We start from the raw sequence: 22,225 nt of genomic DNA, 5'->3' as shown, positions 1-22,225 counted from the left end.
TACACACAGTACACAGACGAGCTGATCCAACAAACTCGGTAACTATTAATGAGGCGCCAACATGGGCAGGCAACACTATCGGACTGGATTTAGTTTGGGAACTTTTATAACAAGGGCTTATTGAATAGTCGTTACAGTTATTCATTACTACAAAACTTATGTATAGGTAATCTCTCTCTCAAAAACACCGGTGTTGTTCAAGTGATCAACTGACACCTATTCATAATGGAAAATCATATGTGCCAATAGATGAAGTCATTGCCTCTCGGGGTGCCAGCCAAGCCTCATTAGATAAGTTCCATTTAGGCTACACAGTGTTCCTTCCTTGACTTTTCTATTTCAGACATTCTTTCAACTCATGAGGTCTGTGTGAAATAACTTGCAAAGCCATCAACATGCCTCAGTGCTGATATTTTCCTGCCAATACGTTTGTTGACAACTACAGGCTACCTGCTAAAACCCCCGGACGGCTAGAACGCACAGAGCCCGTCTACAATGATGCAGTGGGAACACATTCCTGCATTGTGTGTGTGAACCAGTGACCGAGTATGCATGTGGTTGTTTCAGCTGCTATTTAGGTCACTATGTTTCTTAGCCAGTCAGGTGACTTGTCACAAACAGGTGTACTCTGTCCCCCTCAAGTGGACAAACCATGATCTACACCTTGTTATTTTGTCAGTCAAAACAACACTAGAGTTTTTCCCCTCAGGCTCAGGGGTTTGTCAACTAAGGAAAGGCAAATACTGTCAGACGGAAACCTTATATGTCCAAAACGGTTCATGATTCAAATTCAAAAGTAGCAGATCTGCAAGGTCGAAACGTGCTTCGAGCTTGCAGATCTGCTACTTTTGACACTTGTGTGTGATCAAGTAGGGCGTTAATTTACCCCCCCAAAAAAAAAATATGGAGATGGGAGGTTTCTGCCCGACAGCAACGATATACCAGTTTCTCCGGGTGAGTAGCAATCTGCAAAATTAGCAAATGGTGCGTTTATGGTCATCACAATTTGAGTTGCACGACAGGGAAGAGAACAATGCTTAACTGATGTCACATCATTTATTTACAAACAAAAAAAATAATCAGAAAAGCACAGCTACAACGTGGATAAACAAATATTTTAGATGTAAAAAAAACGACAAAACAAATGGAGGAAATACCGTAGATGTCACAGATTCCACATGACAGGGTTTACGTTATTGTATTAAGCATATTTTTAGCGTTTAAAATGACAGGACAGAGATTTGTTGTCTAAACAGATGGCTGGTGTCACATTCTGCTGTGTTCTGTGTTAAAATGTGGATACCGTCCACCAGTTTTTCTTTTGTGTAACTTCCTCTTTGCAACACTTCCTCTTGTGTGTGTCTCTGGGTGCTGGATCTAGAACTTGAACTCCTTGTATTTCTTGGCACCTCCTCTTGTGTCCTGAGGCTGGGCCTTCCTCTTCTTTTGCTGTGTGTGGAGAGAGGAGGAGGGAGGAGTAGAGGAAGATGAGGAGTAGAAGAAGAAAAGCGAGACGGGGAGACAAGGATGAGAGATAGCGAGTGAGCAAATGACACCATTACAATCGAGTCCCACTTCATTTATAGAGCACATTTATTTAACCACTTAGCATACCTATTCTGGGGCTAAAAGTTGGCAAAAACAGCCAATCTAAGCTCGCGAAATGTTGTGAGCTTGTTGATCGGCTATTTGTGACAAAGAGAATTGGTGTAGAGGGCGAAAAAGGAGGGGGCCTATTATGGAGCACTGGGGGACTCTGGTCAACTGAGTAAGTAGGGTAAGTAAGTAAGTTGTTAAAAACAAGTTGTTCAATCACATAGGAAAGTAAGCGTAACCTTTACGTCCCATTAATCCATTAAGACCGGGAACTAGCTAAAACCATTATTTTATACTTGGCTGGCTATTCAAAAATAGTAGATATACAAGGTTGTAGCGTGTCACTCGTTGTAGATCTGCTGTTTTTGAAATATCTTTAATATTTGTGCAAATCTTTGCACACTTTTTTAAACAACACTTGTAACTCAAATCTTTGCTTCTGGGGGGTCCCTGGAACAACATATTTTACAAATGTTCGCTTTAAAAATATATATTCAAAGCATTTAAGATTTTTGAATAGCCAAAGACATCTAAAAATGACAAAGATGCGTTCCCGGATTGAATGGGTTAAGGCCAGTCCACACCAATGCAACTCCTTGCAACATGCAAATACTTGCAAAACGGTTTTGTTGCCAGGAGTTGCGGCTAGTTGCAATGATGCGGTCTGGCCTTTAGAGAGGAACGATATTGACAATACTGACCCCCCCAAAGTAAAAAAAAATCAACTGTAGTACTGTACAGCGCTACACTGTGACCCTTCACCCCATATCCTGCACGTCGTGTGACCTCTGGCTGACCAGGTAGCTGCTGCATTTGGGTGGGTCCCAAACATGACCCACTTCTCTGTGCCAATGACCACAGCAGGTCAGCTCCTGTTATTGGGTTTAAACGGGCAGTCAGAGGGCTTATCTCCCTGTCGGACTGATAAGAGGCTACACTGCACCCTGTCTGACCTTCCGGCTCAAATGCTGTTATTGTTATTGCAGTAGAAGGACCATATTTTACAGTCTTAAAGTCGTAGAGTAGGAGAAGAATAACACAATTATGAATGATCACATAGCAACCAGTGTTCTACTACTGCCTGAAAACCACACAACACTTTGGTAGAATGTATTTGTTGTGATTTTCTTCTTTAAAATAAAGAAATCAGGATATTAATTCCGCTTTAAAAAAATGTTTTGCTATAGTTGTCCATTAGGGGTGGGATGGGTACACACTGGGTTAACAGTGTTCACGAAAATGAATAATCTGTTTAGGACTGATAAACTGGAAAGAAAATCATAAATACACTTGTTTGTACTGTGCTGCTCTAGCAGCATTACACTGTCGTTCTGTGTTTCAAAGGGACTTTCAGCAGTTCTCAGACTGGACTGAACATATTTTCAGTTCTAGAAGTGCTTGGTGCTAACATGGGACACATGCTGCTTTTTTCAACCACAGCACATGCACCACAGTAATAATGACTTAATTTGAACGTCAACTTTATCCTGTTCAATTTATCCAACATATGGCTAAAATATCCAATGTTGCTGGCCACCACAAAATCTAAAATATCAGCATCAAAACACAATGCGGCTTTATATTCTACACCCATAGTTAAGTTTCATTTTTATTGATTTAGCTTTTAAAATAATTCAAAGGTGTTGCTTTGATTCCCATCTATAAACACTCTCTCCTTTCCATCGCTTGCATATATAACCATGCTGTCTCTCTCTCTTCGATCCCTTGCATCTATAACCATGCTCTCTCTCTTCCATCTATAACCATGCTCTCTCGCTCTCTTCCATCCATAACCATGCTCTCTCGGTTTTCCATACCTTCTGCTTGGCGGCGTGCTCGGCCACCATGTCACTGAAGTCCTCCTTCTCCACCTGGGCCTGCTGTTCTCGTACGTGCTCCTCGTACTTCTGCGTCATGGCCATGGGGTCCAGCTCCAGCTCCTCAGGGGCCAGGGCCACCTCCACCCCCTGGGACTCCTGACCTCCTGCCGCCTTGCGACCAGCCATGGCCTGGACGGACGAGGGGGAAATAACAAAGGAACAAGGTTTAGATACAGAGACAGTGAGAACCACCCGTTATGGAATTTAAATAAACAAAAAACATCATAACGAATACACGCTGAAATGTTGTTGAATCATTAACAATTCCACAAAACAGAGTTCCCACTCTTTTTTGGGTAATCATATTCAAGTTCAAGATGTCTTTGTGGGTTGTTGTTGACATCATTTGTCCAAATCAATCGTATAGATTAATTGAATAGTCAAAACACATCTTGACAGTTTAATTGATTCGGAAAATAATGAGTTTGGTATAATTTGTTGCAGTCTTATGTTTTGGATGGTTTAGAAGATAAGAGTTGAAAAGACTGTTACCAATAAAATTAAGTGAAAGCAGCTGCTACTGCTACTGCTTTCACTTGCAGAAGTGGCAAGATGAAGATTCAATGAGGAAAAAAGCTACTAAAATACTTGATGGTTCCTTTGACTCAAAACTAGTTCAATTTACTTTCAAGATGTGAAGTGTAATGACCTACAAAATGTTTAGGCTGTTTAGTCCTACTCGTCATGTTGCCCCAGAGACAAACAACCTTATGAACCAAATACACAATTTTTTATGATGCTCAAGTATCCACAGCCAAAAGTCCTTTTCAGCACCGCAGCCTCTGCACTACAGCCATAATGGGAATGGAACCATGTCTAAAAATACACCCAACACAAGCACTGCTGGTGCTTTAAATTAAAAGAGAAGACACTAGACTGAATGTACGACAGTATGTATACCTACTGCTGTAGCAACAACCAGCTAATAGAACACACAAGAAATCTCCATGATACGGTGTAATTTGACGTAGCATTTAGTATTACTAAAACTACAACTATTATCTTTATAATGTTAGCATTTCTGACAAAAAAATTACAATGGAATAAGGTAATAAAGTACAAAAAAATTATAAAAGTTATCTTAACTCAAACAGACCTATTAAAACACATTAAAATATATTTACACAGCTGCTAAAAACATAACATTTCATGATATACAACAAAGATGAGCATTCAGTTTGGTTCAACATTTCCAAGCTGTAAATAGACGTATTTTACGTGATAAAATACGTCAATTATTTGTCAACTAATACTGTATTCAATGAATTGAAAGTCGAATTTTACGCCCAACTGACTCATGTATTGAATATGCATGCATGTTTGAGCGTTCACATGTCAGAATGTCAGCCATTACATAACTGTGCTTGAGGGGATGGGGGTTGTGCTGATAAACTATATGTCTGTGTAGGTGTGTAGAATTGCATTTGAACCGTGCTCACATTAGCCCTGGTATGTGTAGAATGCGCAAAAATTAAGCATTTGATGACACGTGTTGCATGAGCACGCACACAAACACGGGACTGCTCAGGAAACGCTCATGCAGCTCGATAACTTGATTTATATACTTAGCTAATTGCCAGTGTTGCGTGCTGAAAGCAGCAGATCTACAAGCTCGCGATGTGACGTCTTCTGAGCTTGTAGATCTGCTATTCTTGGTAAGTGTGCAACTTATTATAAATATGTGATCTGATCACACTCACTTCCTGACACACACCTATACATAAAAGGTAAAAAGGGGGGAGGGGAAAGGCCACTTGTGGAAAAGATTTTAAAGCCTTTATTGAATTGGTCAGTGACCCTGATGAAGGCTGTGTTCCGTGATGCGTAGGTGCATTCTTTTTTATTCTTTCCATGCAGTAGACAATTCAATAAAAACTTTTAGAATTTGTCACAAGAGTGCCTTGGTTTTTCCCCTTTTTTGCCATTTAACTTTGTCACCCTTCTACCGAAGAACACCTTGTTTTGGGATTTTTACTATTTGTCAAAAAGATGCGCTCCTTTCCTGTTTTCTCTACACATCTATACCCATGGATAAAAGAAAAATAAAATCTCACGACTGAGTCCTAGTGTGAAGAGAGCCCCCCACACTAGCACCGTTTCAATCAATTATGATGTTTTAGTAATATTGTTCCTGCTGTTCTACATACTGCCAACCAGGTGGAGAAATCACAGATTGAGGCTTTAGTGTTTATGAAATATCTGAGACTATTAGGGTTTTATGGAAGATGCTTCTGAACACAGCACATATTGCTAGTTTGACCACTTCAAATGCTCTAATGTTTTTTTAAACAATTACAGAAAATAGCCTATCTACAAGCTCTCATATCTACAAGCTCTCAATGCGTTGCATTGAGAGCTTGTAGATCGGCTATTTTCAAAGCGCAACTTTAATCCATGTATACATATTCTCTCACACACACACACACACACACAGTCTCCCTTACCCCTGACATCTCGTAGATGTGTGTGGAGGCCATCATGGCCGATCCAACGTTGCCAGTTCTTCTCTCTGGGAGAACCGTGAACAGCTGGGGCGTTTCATTCCTGCACAACACGAACACAACTGTCAAATAACATATAAACCGCTACTTCCTGCATATTTTAAAAAGGTCAAATGTAACCACTGGGAGTTAGTTTTCATATCAACTTGAATTACATCCATAAGCATACTTGTCCTAATGTCTTCTTTGTTTATTGTTTATGTATGCTTATAAGACACATTTGGTGAGCAGCCAACTTTTTGCACAAAATGCTAAGTCCCGTTAATGTTGGCTGTGGTGGGTTAAGTTTCTAATCAAATCTTGGCATGTACTCTACAAGTGTTTTAAGCCGCTATGCAACCATGATTTGAAGTTCTGTGCTTCTGACATCCGTTCCCCTACAGCCATCAAATTTAAGAAATGTCAAACATTACATTATGAATGAATATCATCTCATCAATCAATGACTTCTGCAATCTTTAGCGTTATTTACATGTCTTTGACTGTCTGCCCTTTGCTACTCCGTCTGTCTTGAGAATGTATCACTAATGTATACAAGAATATCGTTTAAATAATATTAGAACTTTTAGTAATGTCAGATATTATCATTATGTGGGAATATTGGCAAACCCTATACACTTCAAACTGTTAGATAACATTTTTGTATGAATTATGAAGATGATACCGTTTTGTGCCATGTGTCATTATGAACAGACCACTCACCCATCCATGGCTTCCTCAATCTTCTTTTTCCTCAGCTCAATCAGCTCTGGGGTCTCCATGCCGGCAGGAACAGACGAGAAGCCCCCTGGGGTGATCAGACCACTGGAATGAACACACACACACACACACACACACACACACACACACACACACACACACACGTACATATTAGTCATAAGATGCCATGAAGTAAGACAGGTGGACGCAAGCACACATCCAAATAAAGAGAACACCAATGATCGCTTAAAGGAGACACACCATGAATTTCACTTTTTTTTATTTTTTTTGTATTTTTTTGGCTCCCCAGTGTCTCTTGTACCCCAAAAAATATTTTCTTTTAACATTCAGTCATTCATTCTCATTTCAGAGATTTTCAGAATGGGCGTGTCTGAACAGGCCATCTCAGAATGGCAAGTTTGCTTACCTCACCAAACTTTCTGCCCATGTATTTTGACAGACAGAATTGCTCAGTACCGCAGTACAGCACCCCCCTAGCCAACTGGACGTTTTGGTATTGCAGCTGAAAGTGCTTTATAAGCCTGAGAGAATTGACTTGGGATGAGTATATCTGAGTGTTGATTTAGGCTCAAACCTTTTGAAAATGGTTTGAGGGACATACACCATATGATATTAAATATCAAATATTTTTTTTAAATTCATGGTGTGTCTCCTTTAACCACTTACCACTGTTAAAAAAATAGCTAAATTTGCCAGTCAACAAGCTCACAAAGTGTCGCTTTGCAGCGCATTGTAAGAGCTGCTACTTTATTTTAGAAAATGTTAGCCTATAATGACATGCCAAAAATAGGGACGCCATGTTGAAAATGGTTAATCTCTTAACTACCAAAACAAAAGCAGTTTGTCCTTGCTTTATGTGCAGGCACATCTGTTAAGAAAGTAAGGAAAATTACACACTCAATGGTCTTGCGTGAACAATAAGGGAAAGTCTTATGGTTGCATGGCGAGAGAACCTTCTACACAAACATGTACAATAGATAGATACACGTGGGGAAAAACATTATGTATGCACAGACAAACACACAGACACAGAGAGACCAAATAAGACGCACCCAGAAACGCACATAGAAACGCAAGTTACACAACCCATCAAAGGCAGAACCACCTTTTCCAGTCTAAATGCTAATGTGAATAAATGTGCACCAATCTCAAGTGTTTGAACCCCAATTACATGGTAAGTTATGTTAATGCCTGGCCACGGTACAGTGTGTGCCTCTGAACTCGTGATTTCACTGAGCGCTAATTTGCCTTTTTAGCTCGTTAAATATTTGTCCATATTTAAATATTGACAAAATGAATGCTGAATATTTATCCCCGCAGCTCATTGAACAGGCATGTGACACTTTCCAGTGTTCACATGGTGGTAATGAGCTTGAGATGTTTGGTGGAAGAATGAATTTCCCCTGAAGCTATTTCTATCGAAATTTAAGGTTTCCAAATTGTACGGTGGTAACCATAAACATAAATAAATAAAAACTAGCTGAAACTGGTGTTCACAGCTTGTTTATCAAAAATACAACAACAAAGTATTAAATGCTATAATGGTTATTTGAATTTCAATAACGTTGAGTTTTACTCAATATTTCATACCTCATGAAAGTGACGTCGGTCACATTATTTAATCTCATATAAAGAAATTGCATATCGTCACCATTTGATAACATTTTTGCTATTCAATATCCAAGTATATATTGAACATTTATTGATGTTTTTTAATCATCAAAGGTGGACAGGCACCGACTCTGGAGCACATCAGAAAGCTGCAGAGTACAACCACAGCCTTCTGCTGTCGGCCACCCAGCATCTCAACTGGGCATCAAGTAGCTTTCTCAATCCCACCTCGTATTTCTCATTCACTTTCCCCGACACCAATCTACCTTCTATACCACTACAACAACATAATTAATGCATTTCTGTTTCCACGTCCAAGTACCTGTCCGCCGGCGTGAAGAAACCTGTTTCGTCTGGCTTCTCCTCGTCGCTCTCCTCGTCCTCCTCTTCCTCCGACGACTCCTCGTCCGAAGGCTCCAGTTCTCCCCAGGGCGTGTGGTCCACCTCCTCCTCCTCTGCTTTGGCCTGGACAAGAGGACGTATCACATAAATCACACTTGAAAAATTAAGGATTCCTCCAAAACCATTTTGATGCATTTACTACTACTAACGGTTCATGACACTTTGTCACTCTGGATGGTTCCCCAGCAAAATTTGTTACTACAGCATCACAATCATTTTAACCACTTAATTCATATTTTATACGTGGGCTATAGCAGATGCTATTTTGAGGGGAAAAAAAAGTATTGGAAAATATTGAATACTTTTGACACAAATCTTCTCTTCTGGGGTCCTTGGCACGAAATATATTTTCAAATGGGGGTCCGCGGCCAAAAACATTCATTTGGGGGTACTTGACGTGAAAGAATTTGAGAACCACTAAATGCTTGAATCGTTAAAGTGGTTACCTGGAAGTCTCCAGCGTTGGTGCCGAACACGTCGCCGTACAGAGGCTTGCCCATCTCGTCTACAGGTGGCTTCCCCCAGCCTCCAGCATGGTAGCCAAATGTACAGCTCTGAACGAAGGAAGAGGATGGAGGACAGAGAGGCACAAGAGGGAGGGGAGAGAAAAGATGGGAACATTGTCATCACAGATACAAATACTGAGCATTTCCCAAAACGCAGGATCACTAAATGTCACTTATCCCCTGTGCTATTCAACTAGGGCCCGAGTCAACTTAGAGACCTTACTTCTTTTCAGGTCGGCAAAAATTACTTTTTTCTCAAACAGATTTTTTTTATTCAACCTTCATTCATACAGGGTAGATTTTTACAGCAATGTTTAATGGTGAAAACAATGTAAATGTGTAATAGCAGTAATAGACGTTGTGTGTCTTACCTCTGGGATGGGGGAGTTGAGTCCAGGGATCTTGAGGTTAGGGTAGGAGGGAGGGGGGCCATATCTCTGCATGGCGATGAGCCAGGGAGGGGGCACCTTGTGGGAGTTCTGCAAGGAAACAAAACGAAAATAATTTATTAAGCAACACTTGCCCGTGCTATGCTGGATTCAACGATGCACGATGCTGGGTCGATTGTTTTCCTCTCACAGATGCAACTGTCGCACGCGCAACTGCGTCCACAAGTAGCGTCTCTACATTATGATCAAGTTTAACGCACACAGTGCTTTATTGCAAGGTTTCTACAGAGTGAGAGTCTGCCGTCCTTATGCCACATCTGCGAGGATGTGGTAGGATTACTGCATTTTTATTCTACTTGTTGTAAATTCCACTAAGCTGAAAGGGAATGGGAGCGGTACAAGTCTACTGAAATGTAATAGTTGAAAGGCAGCTGTAGCAGACGCAGCCTGCAGTTCACCAAGCAGCACATTCAAAACTGTCTTCTGCTGCGGCGTCAAATGTAGACAGAACGCTTCTTTCTCGTAGCCTTAGTAAACTGTTTACTACCACCAGTTCTGAATAAGAATTCAAGCTCTGAAGAAATGAAAGTCACCGGAAGTATTGAAGGAGAGCGACAGGGAGTGCAAGAGACAAAGAGAAAATTCCAGCCATACTGCGTAATCACCAAAATTGCCATAAACCTATTAAAACCAGTAATTCAGAAATAGCAGATATACAAGCTCATATACCAGCGAGCTTGTACATCTACTATTTTTTAAAGATCTTGAAAGTGTGAGAACTACTGATTTAGAGGGCATTTGTAGAATCGGCCTCAGGCCTTAATGGGTTAATATAATGCAGCTAATATTTTAGACTTTTGCCAGATCTGCAGATCATAGCCGACACATGCGGGCGTAAGTGAAGTACAGTATAGAGCCGATAATCCCATATTATAGTTGTCTCGCTAGGGGTCCTTGGGGGGTACCAGGGGGTCCAAAGCAAAATTTGTTAATATAGCGTCAAAATCACTTTAACCACTTTAACCATATTTTATACTTAAGACTACAAAACTTCAAAAATCCCTGGCACCAAATATTTTTTAAATGGGGAGTCCGCAGCCAAATACGTATCATTTTGGGGGTCCTTGACATGAAAAGGTTTGAGAACCACTGCGTTAGGGTAGAACCACATGGCCACGGATCAGCTTCACTGGAGCAGGTAATGTATATGCAATATGCTCAACAACTAGGGTGTGCACGAGTGCAGTCCAACATAATTGTTTTATATAAAGGCCTACCGTGACAATGTGTACATATGCTAGGTGCTACACAGAAATACACACCACTGGCCCCCCAACAGCCTTGCCTCCTCCCACTCACAGCAGGACTGTGCACACAGAGTAGGGAGGGTACCGTTTCCCCAACAGTGGGTCGGGAGACTCGGGACCCACTTGTGGGTCGCGGACATATTTTTATGGGTCACAAGTAAATATCCCGTCACACCGTTTTTAATTGTCATTTCAAAACATAAAAATTAAATTTAAAAAATCATGAATTAAAAACGAATTCAATGATTTTTCTAAAGAATTCCATGAATGAAAAAAAAAAATACGATTTATTTAAGACATTTCATAAATTAGAAAACAAATGTTTAAGAAGTAGTGAAAATAGCCGATCTACAAGCTCACAACGCAACGCATCTCAATGTGCTGTGAGCTTGTAGATCTGCTATTTTTCACTAGCTTGGGTCCTGGGGAGACATCAAATTTCTCTTTTGGGTGTTGAGCTAAAAAGGTTTGGGAACCACTGGTGTAGGGTAATGATTTGTTAATCTCTTTATGTGCAAATAAACAATTCGTTCTGCTAAAGCACTGCAGCATGACCGTCCATGCTGTGTATGATAGCTATAATAACAAACACAATTCAACCTGCTGACAATGACAGGCAAGCATAAATTGCATTATTAAAAAATGACATTCATAGCAGGCTTCCAGACATTTCTGGATTTTTCGACTGTCATTTGCTGAATCAGAAGTAATGTTCCTGGGCCAGTGGTTGTTACTTAACCCATTAAAACCAGGAAAGAATCAGCTTTCCTAGTTTTTCACTTCGTGCCGCAAGCTTGTAGATCTGCTTTTTTTTTACATTTTTGCTAATCTTTGAATATATATATATTTTAAATCGAACATCTTTAACTCAAATCTTTGCTTCTGGGGGTCCCTGGAACAAAATATTTTCAGATGGGGTCGGCGGCCAAATACATATAATTTTGGGGTCCTTGACGTGAAAAAGTTTGATAACCACTTATATATCAACAAAGGGGTTTTCATAAGAAGGTTTTCAGTGTGTGTGTGTGTGTGTGTGTGAGTAGGGGGGGTACTTACAGGTCCAACAGGCATACCCAGAGCGATACGCAGCTCGTCAGACAGATCGCCTGGCTTCTTTTCTTTCAGACGGGTCTCAAACTCTTTACCCTACGAACAGAGAGAGAGAGGATTTTCTTCAGCATGTGTATATACTGCAACATAAAACCAATGCCAGTCCCAGACACCGAAAAACAAAAGACAAATAATGTACTGTACCTCGTAATACAGATCTCCATGGATGGAGAGTTTGGGTTTCATTTGCCATTTGAAGAAGGCATCGTGGAGTTTCTGATAGTCTATGTCGATCTTCCCCATCTTCGGACGCACCTTCTCCCTCATTTTCGTCTTCATGGTCTTGGCGTCCTCCTGTGGAAGGGGTAATGAAGATGTTGTGTAGAAGTCCATAAACAGACGTTGGCTTTATTGAATAAACACTAACTGTCTGAAAATACACATTGACATGAATACAACACAACACAATGATAGTGCTGTCAAACATGTCTATGAAGCGATCTATTAAATCTATGAAAAAGTTGAATCTGCAACAAAATTGTATACAATATGTAGTGAAGGTCCGTGCTTCATCTCTTGAAGACCCCTGACCTAAGTTAATAACTTCAATGGGATTCAAGCCCCCCCAACGTTGCACTGCCAGCTCCACTCTCCCCATTCATCCACCCTGGTCCCTGCAACCCACCTTCTCCTGCAAGGCTTCCCTCATCTCCTGGATGCCGGTTCTCTTGATGAACTCGGGCAGCTCGAAGGGCGGCTTCTCTATGCCCCTCTTGCCCTGCAGGTACTTCCTCTTGAAGCACCAGTGGCGGGGCACGGGCACCGTGTTCCTGGTGGCCTTCAGATGGACCAGGAGCTTTGGCTCCTGGGCTGTAACGTCGTGCATCTCCACCACGTCCGGGCGAGCCACCAACTGGAAGATGGAATAGATTAGAAAAGTGGTAAAAAAACAAAACAACTGCTTCCTACAACAGCCTTAAAGTGGTGAGGAGGGGCAGGTCCAAATCAAATAAAAAGTTCAGTGTATTGTGTAGCCGTGTACCTGTTTGAGCTCAGCCACAGTCAGTCTGTTCATCCGCCTGAGTTTCTTCTTGGACATTTTGGGCCCCTCTGGTCTGATGTTATCCTGCTCACACGCCACAAGCACAACAGTGTTACTTGAGCAGAACAATTGAGTCTAAACATTTATTTATTGTTTGACTCTGCAAAGTGTGGCTGATGCCACATTGTACTCTTACTTTATGTTTATGTTCACGTATACAGTCCTGAAATGTGATCTACTATTTCTACATACAACAGTAACAAATGCATCAATACTAGGGTTGGGATCCTTTAGGATTTTAACAATTCCTTAACGATTCCCTCTTAGCGGTCCGATCCCATAACGGCTAACGATTCCTAGGGGGTTCCAAATGAACAGTTACAGGTCTGTCCTTGAAATTAAAGTTTGAGAACCACCGGTATTGTAATTGTATAGCAGACGTTAAGTCCACATACCAGCTCTGACAGTGTGATAAACCGGTTCTGGAAACGGTTCCAAATGTGATGGAACCGATTCCGGTTCCTCATTGTTGGATCCGGTTCCTCCGGTTCCAGATCCTAACCCTAATCAATACGCACATGGATCATGCCGTTTCAAAATGTTTTACTCGTCTTTCCAGCCGCCTGCTGCCATTACACACACACACACACACACACACACACACACACACACACACACACACAGCGCCCTGCTCTCTCCAACATACGTCATCGCTGTCGTCGTCGTCACTGTCCTTCTTCTCTTCCATGAAGCCTTTCTTCTTCATGACGACTGCTTCCGGCTTGGGCTCTGGTTCCTTCTCTTTCTCCTTCTTCACATCGTCAGTCAGCTAGGGAGAGTTAAGAGAAAGATCAGAAATGATGATGAAGAGGCCACAGGAGAGATTAATAAGGAACGTTCACTCCAGGCCAGGGCCGTGCAGAGAAGAACTCTGCAGGACCTCCAACAGGGTCTCACCTTGAATGCCTCGAAGATCCTCTTGAAGAAGATGAAGTTGGGGTCGTAGATCTCGGGCTCCTCCGTCACATACTCGATCTCCACCTCCTCCTTATCCTTGTCCTTCTCTGGCTCCGCATCCTTATCCTTATCCTTGTCCTTGTCCTTCTCCTTTTCGCTCTCCTTCTGCTCCGCCTGCTCCCTCTTCTCCTGGGCGCGCTGCTTTTTGTTCTTTTTCTTTCGGTTCCTACGCTTGCGGTTTTTCTACAAAAGTGAGGACACGATAAAACACCACTATGAGGATTGTGAATAATTTGTCGGTGTCAAAAAAAACCGAAAGAAACTGAAAAAGGTTGTCTGACTCCAAAATATAATTGTTTGTTAAATGCCATACAATACACTAGAGGACTTTTAAACAGACACCCGCTCATATCTAAAAACAAAGTCACAGTTTGATCACAGACTATGAGATTGTGTATAGAGCAGATAATGTAAAGTTTTTCTTGGGAGGAAATAAAAAATGCAGTTACATCCGCCACTGGTCTTAAAAGAAGCATTTCTCAGCGTAAAGCACAGCTCAGAAGCTAAATGGATATTCACCAAATAAGCTACACGGAGGTAAACACAAAAACAAATGTGCGTATCTCACCTAGACAGACGTGGGCCATCAATAAGCACCTGTCATTTGAACTTCACATGACCATATGCCAAGACTTGAGATAATATTAAATGTGTTTGATTTTATCAGAAGCACCCAGACGATGAAATCAAGTTTTATGACCATCACCAAACAATCAAGACAACAAAACAAGAGAGCACTAAAGACTTTTTAATAAAGCTTTCGGTTAGCTATTCGGGTTTCACACCCTAGGCTTTTTTGCAAACCATGTTTTTTTTTTATAATTATGTTGCTTTTATGCAAATGTTTTTATTCTGTACTGTAGCACTTTGAGATTTGTTTCAATTGTAAAGTGCAATATGAATAAAATGTATTATTATTACAACTCCCATGATGTTATCCCAACATTGGAAATGTTGTCTGCCATTGTGAAATCGCAAAAAGAAATTACGTTTGGTGTAAGGTCAGCATAAATAAAACCTAGCACTAAGCCTGAGCACTGAAACATTTTCCTAGTCTTACAAGGACACATCAAGTGTAAAGGATTGTTTTTTTGTTTTGTTTTTAAAACCTACATCTTTTTTGGACATCTGTCCATCGTCATCTTCATTGTCAGATGTGACGCCGAGAGCCGAGGCGCCGCCCGTCTCCACTGCCATCTCACCGTCCTCCCCGTCCTCTTCTGATGGGAAAGCACAGCAAGCAACATGACTGAGTTTATATGCAGCTAGGGCTGTCATTGTGACATTTTAGTTGAGTATTCATTTTCATAAAAATAACTGTGATGGACATTAGAACATATAAATCAAAATGACATTTCTGTTTGCCTTTCTGGCTTTAAATCATGTGCTATGGCCAAAACAGGCCACGCATTACCAGAGCAAGGAAGAGTGGTCAGTTGCAGTTCTATCGAGACAATGTTTAAAAGGAGAATGGCTGACGGTGATCACCTGCAGGGTCGGTCAGCTGTTCCTGTCGGATCTCTTTCAGCTGCAGAATCTTCTCCAGAGCCTGAGGGATCTTCGGCCCGGAGACACTCGCCTCCTCTCCCTGCCATGTCTGGCACCAAATGAGTCAAGCACAGGAAAAGACAACAAAATACAAAATGATACATAACAGTAAAACATAAAATGAAATAACTTCAGCTTGAACTCAATACAAGACAAATGCAGTGTGACGAGAATTCATGGTATTTGAACATCAGGAAAAGAGACACTAACATACACACACACGCAAAGGAAAAACAAGTGTGGACTGACAAAGCATACCTCTCTGCCATCCTCTCCTGGAGGTGGGGGCACCCGTGGTCTCTGATTAGGCATTATAGACACACCGGGGGGCAAGGGACCCCGTGGATCCATCCCCCGCGGATCCATCCCTGCACACAGACGGTTCATACATATTATATGTAGGTTGGTACATTCTGCACCACAACACACTTAACATTTTGATCTACAAAAGGAGATTATGATAGAGCTGGCCTTCACCTCATTGGAAATATGAGAGAACACATTTTTCAGCTTCAATTCAACATTGTTTCATCACTTCCCGTTTCACTTGTTTAGCCTGTGCTATAGCAATGATTACGATTAGAATATAGAGCTATTTAACAAGATATGAGCGAGATAGATGATTTTGCCGATGATTTCTTATGGATAATCGACGAAGGGTCCACCACAACCCCACTATCATTTCAAATACATGATGATGATATTGATCCATTTGTGTTTATTTATTTTTTGTATGTGAAACCATATATGCTGCCTTCTTGGCCAGGGCCCACTTGAAAGGGAAGAAAATCTATATGCGGTTTTACTCTGGTTAAATAAATGAAGAACTGATTCCATCACAGCCTCTAGTAATAAGTTGGTAGAATTCGACAAAGGAAATGCGGAAACTGAATACAACTGCAGCACTACAAACAACATAGTATACCTCTCATGGCGCCTGGAGGCATGTTAGGCATCATGGGGGGTCTGGAGCCCGGGTCGGGGCCAGACCGTGGGCCAGGCCCTGGGCCCTGCATCTTGGCCATCTCCTGCTGCCTCTCGTGTTCCAGCAGCACCGCCGCCTGATGGCGTGAGAGAGAAATACAGACATGAAGAAAAGAGGATGGCAAATAGGAATTGTCTCCCTGATTGGCGATACAGACAGCTGAAGAATGGTGTATGCAGCGTTTATGCTGTGTTGCACTTAGATGCTATATCCATTTTAGAAAGAAAAAAAAGTTAAAGTTAAAACCGGAAAAGCATCTGTCATTTTACATTTTAGTGTTGGCTATTCAAAAATAGCAGATGCACAAGGTGCTGCACTGCGAGCTTGTACATCTGCTATACATCAGGAATATTTATTGGAAATTAATGTCCATAATCTGCCACCTGTCAATTTTATTATCTTAAAGGAGCTACACCATGAATTTAAAAAATAATAATAATATTTGATATCATATTGTTTATGTCCATCAAACGTTTTTCAAAAGGTTTGAGCCTAAATCAAGCCTCAGATATACTCATTCCAACTAACTTCTCTCTGGCTTATAAAGCACTTTCACCTGCAATACCACATTGTCCTGTTTGGCACGGGGCGCTATTGAGCCAGTTTGTATGCATGTTATGTCCTGGTTCTGTGTGGAAAAAGTAAAAAAAAAAATAAGAAAAAATGTTAAAAAAAAATAAAAATGAAAAACATTTTTTTTTTTTTTTTGGATTTTCTTTTTTTGGTCAGAACTGAAAAACGGGAGGAATTGTTCCCAGACGTGACGTAGGGTGGGGGAACAAATCTGACGGACTGTTTTCAGACCAATTTACATAAAAAACACAGATAGCCTATGAAAGCCTGCATGCTCGAAGTCGGGTATTTGTTGGAACAGAAGAGAGGTGGGGGAGACCAAAAACACACAAAAATGAAGAAAAAGTTAAAATTCATGGTGTAGACCCTTTAAAGAAATTATCTTGTTCACACCCTTTTCTGTTGCTCCAGAAGCTCCTGTTCTTTCCTGTGTTCGTCAATGACCCGGGAATCTCCCTGTAACATGTACAACCACACACACACATTAATACTAATTGAAGTTGCCATAAACAGAACAATGTTACAAATCTACTACCTGGGTAGTAGACTTTTTTAAATTATTATTTGGATAGGATGGTAGAAATACAAGAAACTGAGGGCACAGAGGGTGCAGGAAATACAAGAACACAAGTCTCCGGACAGAATCAAAGCACACTAAGTATATGGTCAGCTACCAGTGAGCAAAGAAAAAAAACGTTTGCACTCCGTTGCTCCCTTCAAGGACTTTATTTTGGCACCACCTGAGTGAGCGACGTTTCGAGCACACAGTGAGCCCCAACATGTTTTTAATGCTGCCCCCAGGACAAGTCACTTACAATGACAGCACCATCCAACTGCTTAAGGGATATACAGTATGTTTAACTTTCTCCATAGTCATCAGAAAGTTTACTGAATTTACCGGAATGACCCGAGTCAACGTTCGTGATTTTAAAGGGATATTTCACTTTCCAACATGTTTGGGGTTATTTTAACGTCTACTCAGGCTTTTGCGAGCACCCCAGAAAGTTGCTTGATTTAGTATGTAGATATTTTATATTCATTTTAAACACTCGTCCTTGGTTCTGGTGACTGACATTGGATGTATTTTTAAGTTTCTCCAGGGACTATTGTCAAATCAATCTAGGCTTTACAATACAACTAATAACATTAACTTTAAAGGCACAATAAAGATCACTGTGTAGGATTACATATCACAAGCAGGTTTCAAGTATAGTCTGCCTATTGATTTATCAAACTATACTAAATGAATGGAATCAATAGAAATGAAAAACTTCAGTGCTTTGCACGCGAGTCCCAGTCAATGGAATAAACATCCCAGACCAGCGCAGCGGTATAGATTCTGTAAGCCTGATTCCTACTTCATCGTACGTACAATGGTGTAATGTGCCGAAAATAGCCTACCTAGTACCTACAGACCCACAATGTGTCGCACCGTATGACGATGTATAAATTAAGCATTCGTTTCAGCTCAATGTCTTTTGCCTAACAACAACAATTCAAATCTAACGATGAAAAGGTCTGTTGGTCACCTGCTGCTTGGCTCGCTCTTCTTGCTGCAGCATCATGGCCGCTCTCTGCTGAGCCATCTTCAGCTGGTCGTCCTGCGACATGCCAGGGGGCATGCCCGGAGGGCCGTCCATGCCCATGTGCATGCCCGGCGGAGGAGGGGGCGCTCCGGACATCATGCTCATGGCCTGGAGCATGCCCATACCAGGGGGCATGGGTGGCATTGGCATCGGAGGCATGGGGGGCATGCCTGCCATCTGGTGTAGGAGAGAAGGAAAAGTGGAAGATGGACATGTCTACAGGTGCACGCACATGGCATGGAGCACTATCATCATCTCATATCATCTTGCATATCAACTACACTGCTCCATTTGGTTAACCCATTAAGACCTGAGGCCGCGTCTAAAAAAAATCTAAATCCTAACAATTTTTCGGAAAAAAATATAAAAAAAATAATTTTCACGATTTTTCAAAAATAGCAGATCTACAAGCTCGTAGCGCGGCACTCGGTGCCGCTGTATGAGCTTGTATATCTGCTATTTTGGAATAGCCAAATAAATCTAAAGTGACACAGATGCGTTCCAGGTATCAATGAAAAGTGAATTCAGAAGTCATTCTGTCAATTCCCACTTCCTCTTGTTCTGTACCCTTGTCGCTGCTGACAGTGAGACGTAACAAGTGGAGGAACATGCAATCCTTCCCACTTCAGCTCCCCACTGAAGCTGAAGAAACCGTGGAGGATTCAACCTCCTAGTCTCTCCATAGTGGTGGGCAGAAACGTTACCCCTGTGCCACCCAAGCACCTAGACCTGCTTAAAAGGCCACATGATTCATGATTAAAGGGAGGTTCCACCGCGGCTCAAGCCGAAATCAGGCTGATTCGGAGCGTCTCTGGAGCGGACACATGTAGCTGAATAAAGAAGGCGCTGGAGCAAATCGGATGATTGGATTATTTTACTTTAATATAGAACGACAACGTTTCGATGTCAGATTACATCTTCGTCAGGTCACCCTGTTCTATATTAAAGTACAAGGCTCCAATCATCAGAGCTCCAGCGCCTTCTTTATTCAGCCCCATGATTCATGTTACATCATGCATGAGTATGAGGGTCTTTCCCATCACACTGATCTTAATGAAAGATACAAGTATTTATTTAGTATATGCTGTATTATCATACAGGTCGCTTTAGTAAGCGGCTTGCTGCACTGAAGTCTTTTTAAATGTCATCTAGTAAAATATTTTCAATGAGGCGAGCTTGCAGGTCACGGCTGTGCCAGAGTTGAATAGTCAAACTTTTTTCTCCATGACGCAGTTCAAGAGGGGCTGAATGAGCTGAACTTGAAACTAGCTATTTAACTCTGGGAGTGGAGGACTGTTTGTGATTGGCTGGCTTTAGCTGTACATGCAGGGGACCATCCATATAAAGTAGTTCCTTTTTGCAATGTTAATACATTTTGCATGTTCATATCTACATAACGATAAGATAATGATCGTTCAGCCCTAGTGCAAAAACTCTCCTGTGAAGGTATATAGGGCATGTGACTGGTTGGTGTCATGTGGTGTCAATGGAAAACAAAGTCATTTTGCGATGTTTAGTCTCAGCACTGACTAACTCCGCTGACCAATTCAGCATCGGTGGTACGCAGACATGGAATTGGTCTGAGGGAAACTCTGAGCTGTTTCGGTACCATGTTTCTGAAGTTATACAATACTGTGGAATCACAGATGATATTTGTTGTGTTGCGTTTTACCTGAGGGCCCATGGGTTTGTCATCTCTGGGTTTGCTGAGGAGGTTCCCAGTCTGCAGGGGGCAACATACAGATCAAACATGATCACACATGAAGATTTTGACATCACGCTGAGAATAACTGCTTTGTGGGAACAGCGTTACGTTTGTTTACATCAAGTTTGATTTAATTAAAGGTTGTAGCATTAACCATTTTGTCAAGCAACTGCCAAGTCCTTTTATAACATTAAAAGTTGAGAATATTTACCTGGATCATATATCCCTTCAGTCTGTCAATGAGCTCCTCTCTGGGGCCTGGGGGGGAAAAAAGAATAAATCATCACTTAAGAATAGATAAGAACACAAAGGGACCTTATTATATAGAAAGCCTTTGTAGCATGCATCCTTAAATTCCTTCAAGGCTGCAACAGGACATTTCAGTAAGCAGACTTATAACTAAGTAGTAGGCTAAGATACCCAGTGGAGACAGAGGTTTTACTTGCTGCACTTAAATACAATGTTCAGGTACTTTTTACTTTACTTTGTTTTTACTTAAATATTTTCAGTACTTTTACTTCTACCCCACTACATCTCAGAGGAAAATATTGTACTTTTACTCCACTACAATTATATGAAAACTTGAGATACTAGTTACTGTGTAGGATTATATTAGTATTACAAGACACACATTAACCACTTCAGACCTACATATATTTCGCGAAGCACTGATTTTTTATTACATTTTGAACTTGTGGAAAGGGACAGTCTGCACAATGAGTACTTTTACTTTAAGCATATTTTGATGCCAATACTTTTGCACTTTTACTCAAGCACATTTAGAATACGGGACTTCTTCTTGTAACTGAGTGCATCTACATTGCAGTATTGATACTTTTACCTCAGTAAATCATGATCTTCCCTCACTGATACACGCACAACTTTAATGTCAACAGAGCAAGGCCCAAACCCCTCTAACCCACGGAAGTGTTAACTAGCATTTAGCTACAATGCTAACCACATCCACACTCTATCATTCCTCCCCTCAGAAGGCTGAATAGCTTACCCATGTTGGGAGCTCCCAGCTCGGCCAGTTTGCCCTGCAGCTCCGGGTGGCTCCATGTGTTCAACCCGGCGATAGCTGCCCCTAGGTCGGACGGGAGAGAGTCGGTCCCCGGCGGTCCGTCTGTCGCCATGTTGTTGAGGTTATATGTTTCAATGAACAAGAAACCAAGAAACACTACGTTAGAGACACGCGCGGAGCGACGTGAGATTACTGCGACCCGACGAGAACACAGGACGCTCGCAAAGCACGATGGGACACCGCAAGGACAACTGGGACATGTAGTCAAGCTATGAGTCAAGCCTTCCCAGAGGAAGCCTGGTGGCCAAATATGGCATTGCAGTTTTCCGCATTTGTAAACTTTTTTTTACAGTAAACTCACATCAAGCCAAAATACTAGGCTTACGTATGAAATACATTGACATGTTCTTTATGAGGATTTTCTGTTTGTTATAGTCTTATTTTTTTTTAACTCTATGGTTATAGCTCGTTTTCTAGACGCAAAAAGTTAATTTGATTTCAGTCAAACGTTAAAAAGCAGTCCTACATTTAGCCACGAGGTGTCAGTGTTTACTGAAACATTGCTCGATAATTATGCCCGTTTGGCCTCCCCCCCCAAAAAACTATCCAGCAGTTTCAATCAGAGATATTACACCAATAACAATAACATACTATTATGGATAAAGACAGCTAACCTTCATTGTGTAAAAAGTATTAATAATAGTACACAAAATAGCACAGAAAGTACTGGATTTCCTTTTCACTAGACTAGAGTCATGTTGGGTTGGGAACTAGCCATGGACG

General features: G+C 41.3%; 1 protein-coding gene across 1 annotated transcript; it reads right to left on the bottom strand.

The window, feature by feature from the left end:
• Positions 1 to 1,042: 1,042 nt before the first annotated feature.
• On the bottom strand, positions 1,043 to 21,601 carry sf3b2 (splicing factor 3b, subunit 2). Its single transcript, XM_084043810.1, has 22 exons — positions 21,425 to 21,601; positions 20,630 to 20,676; positions 20,386 to 20,436; positions 18,657 to 18,890; positions 17,521 to 17,583; positions 16,495 to 16,630; positions 15,828 to 15,937; positions 15,510 to 15,618; positions 15,135 to 15,241; positions 13,962 to 14,204; positions 13,711 to 13,833; positions 13,005 to 13,088; positions 12,648 to 12,875; positions 12,167 to 12,316; positions 11,969 to 12,058; positions 9,588 to 9,695; positions 9,157 to 9,264; positions 8,631 to 8,773; positions 6,680 to 6,781; positions 5,921 to 6,020; positions 3,414 to 3,605; positions 1,043 to 1,449 (listed from the first exon to the last, which is right to left on the bottom strand). Exons 1-22 carry the CDS (start codon positions 21,552 to 21,554, stop codon positions 1,378 to 1,380), a joined length of 2,730 nt encoding a protein of 909 aa, XP_083899936.1. The 5' UTR covers positions 21,555 to 21,601; the 3' UTR covers positions 1,043 to 1,377.
• Positions 21,602 to 22,225: the final 624 nt, after the last annotated feature.

The sequence above is a fragment of the Gymnoscopelus microlampas genome (assembly GCF_963454915.1).
Source record: "Gymnoscopelus microlampas genome assembly, chromosome: 19".
In the NCBI taxonomy this organism is placed as follows: Eukaryota; Metazoa; Chordata; class Actinopteri; order Myctophiformes; family Myctophidae; genus Gymnoscopelus; species Gymnoscopelus microlampas.
Note: the sequence above shows the minus strand (reverse complement) of the source record. Positions and strands in the feature narration are given on the sequence as shown.

What these genes read in the sequence shown, in the direction of transcription:
- sf3b2 (XM_084043810.1), bottom strand. Translation starts at nt 21,554, where the DNA reads ATGGCGACAGACGGACCGCCGGGGACCGACTCTCTCCCGTCCGACCTA. An exon ending in CCAACGCTGGAGACTTCCAG is followed by an intron (nt 8,774 to 9,156) that starts GTAACCACTTTA and finishes CCTCTTGTCCAG; the next exon opens with GCCAAAGCAGAGGAGGAGGA. An exon ending in ACATCTACGAGATGTCAGGG is followed by an intron (nt 3,606 to 5,920) that starts GTAAGGGAGACT and finishes TCGTCCGTCCAG; the next exon opens with GCCATGGCTGGTCGCAAGGC.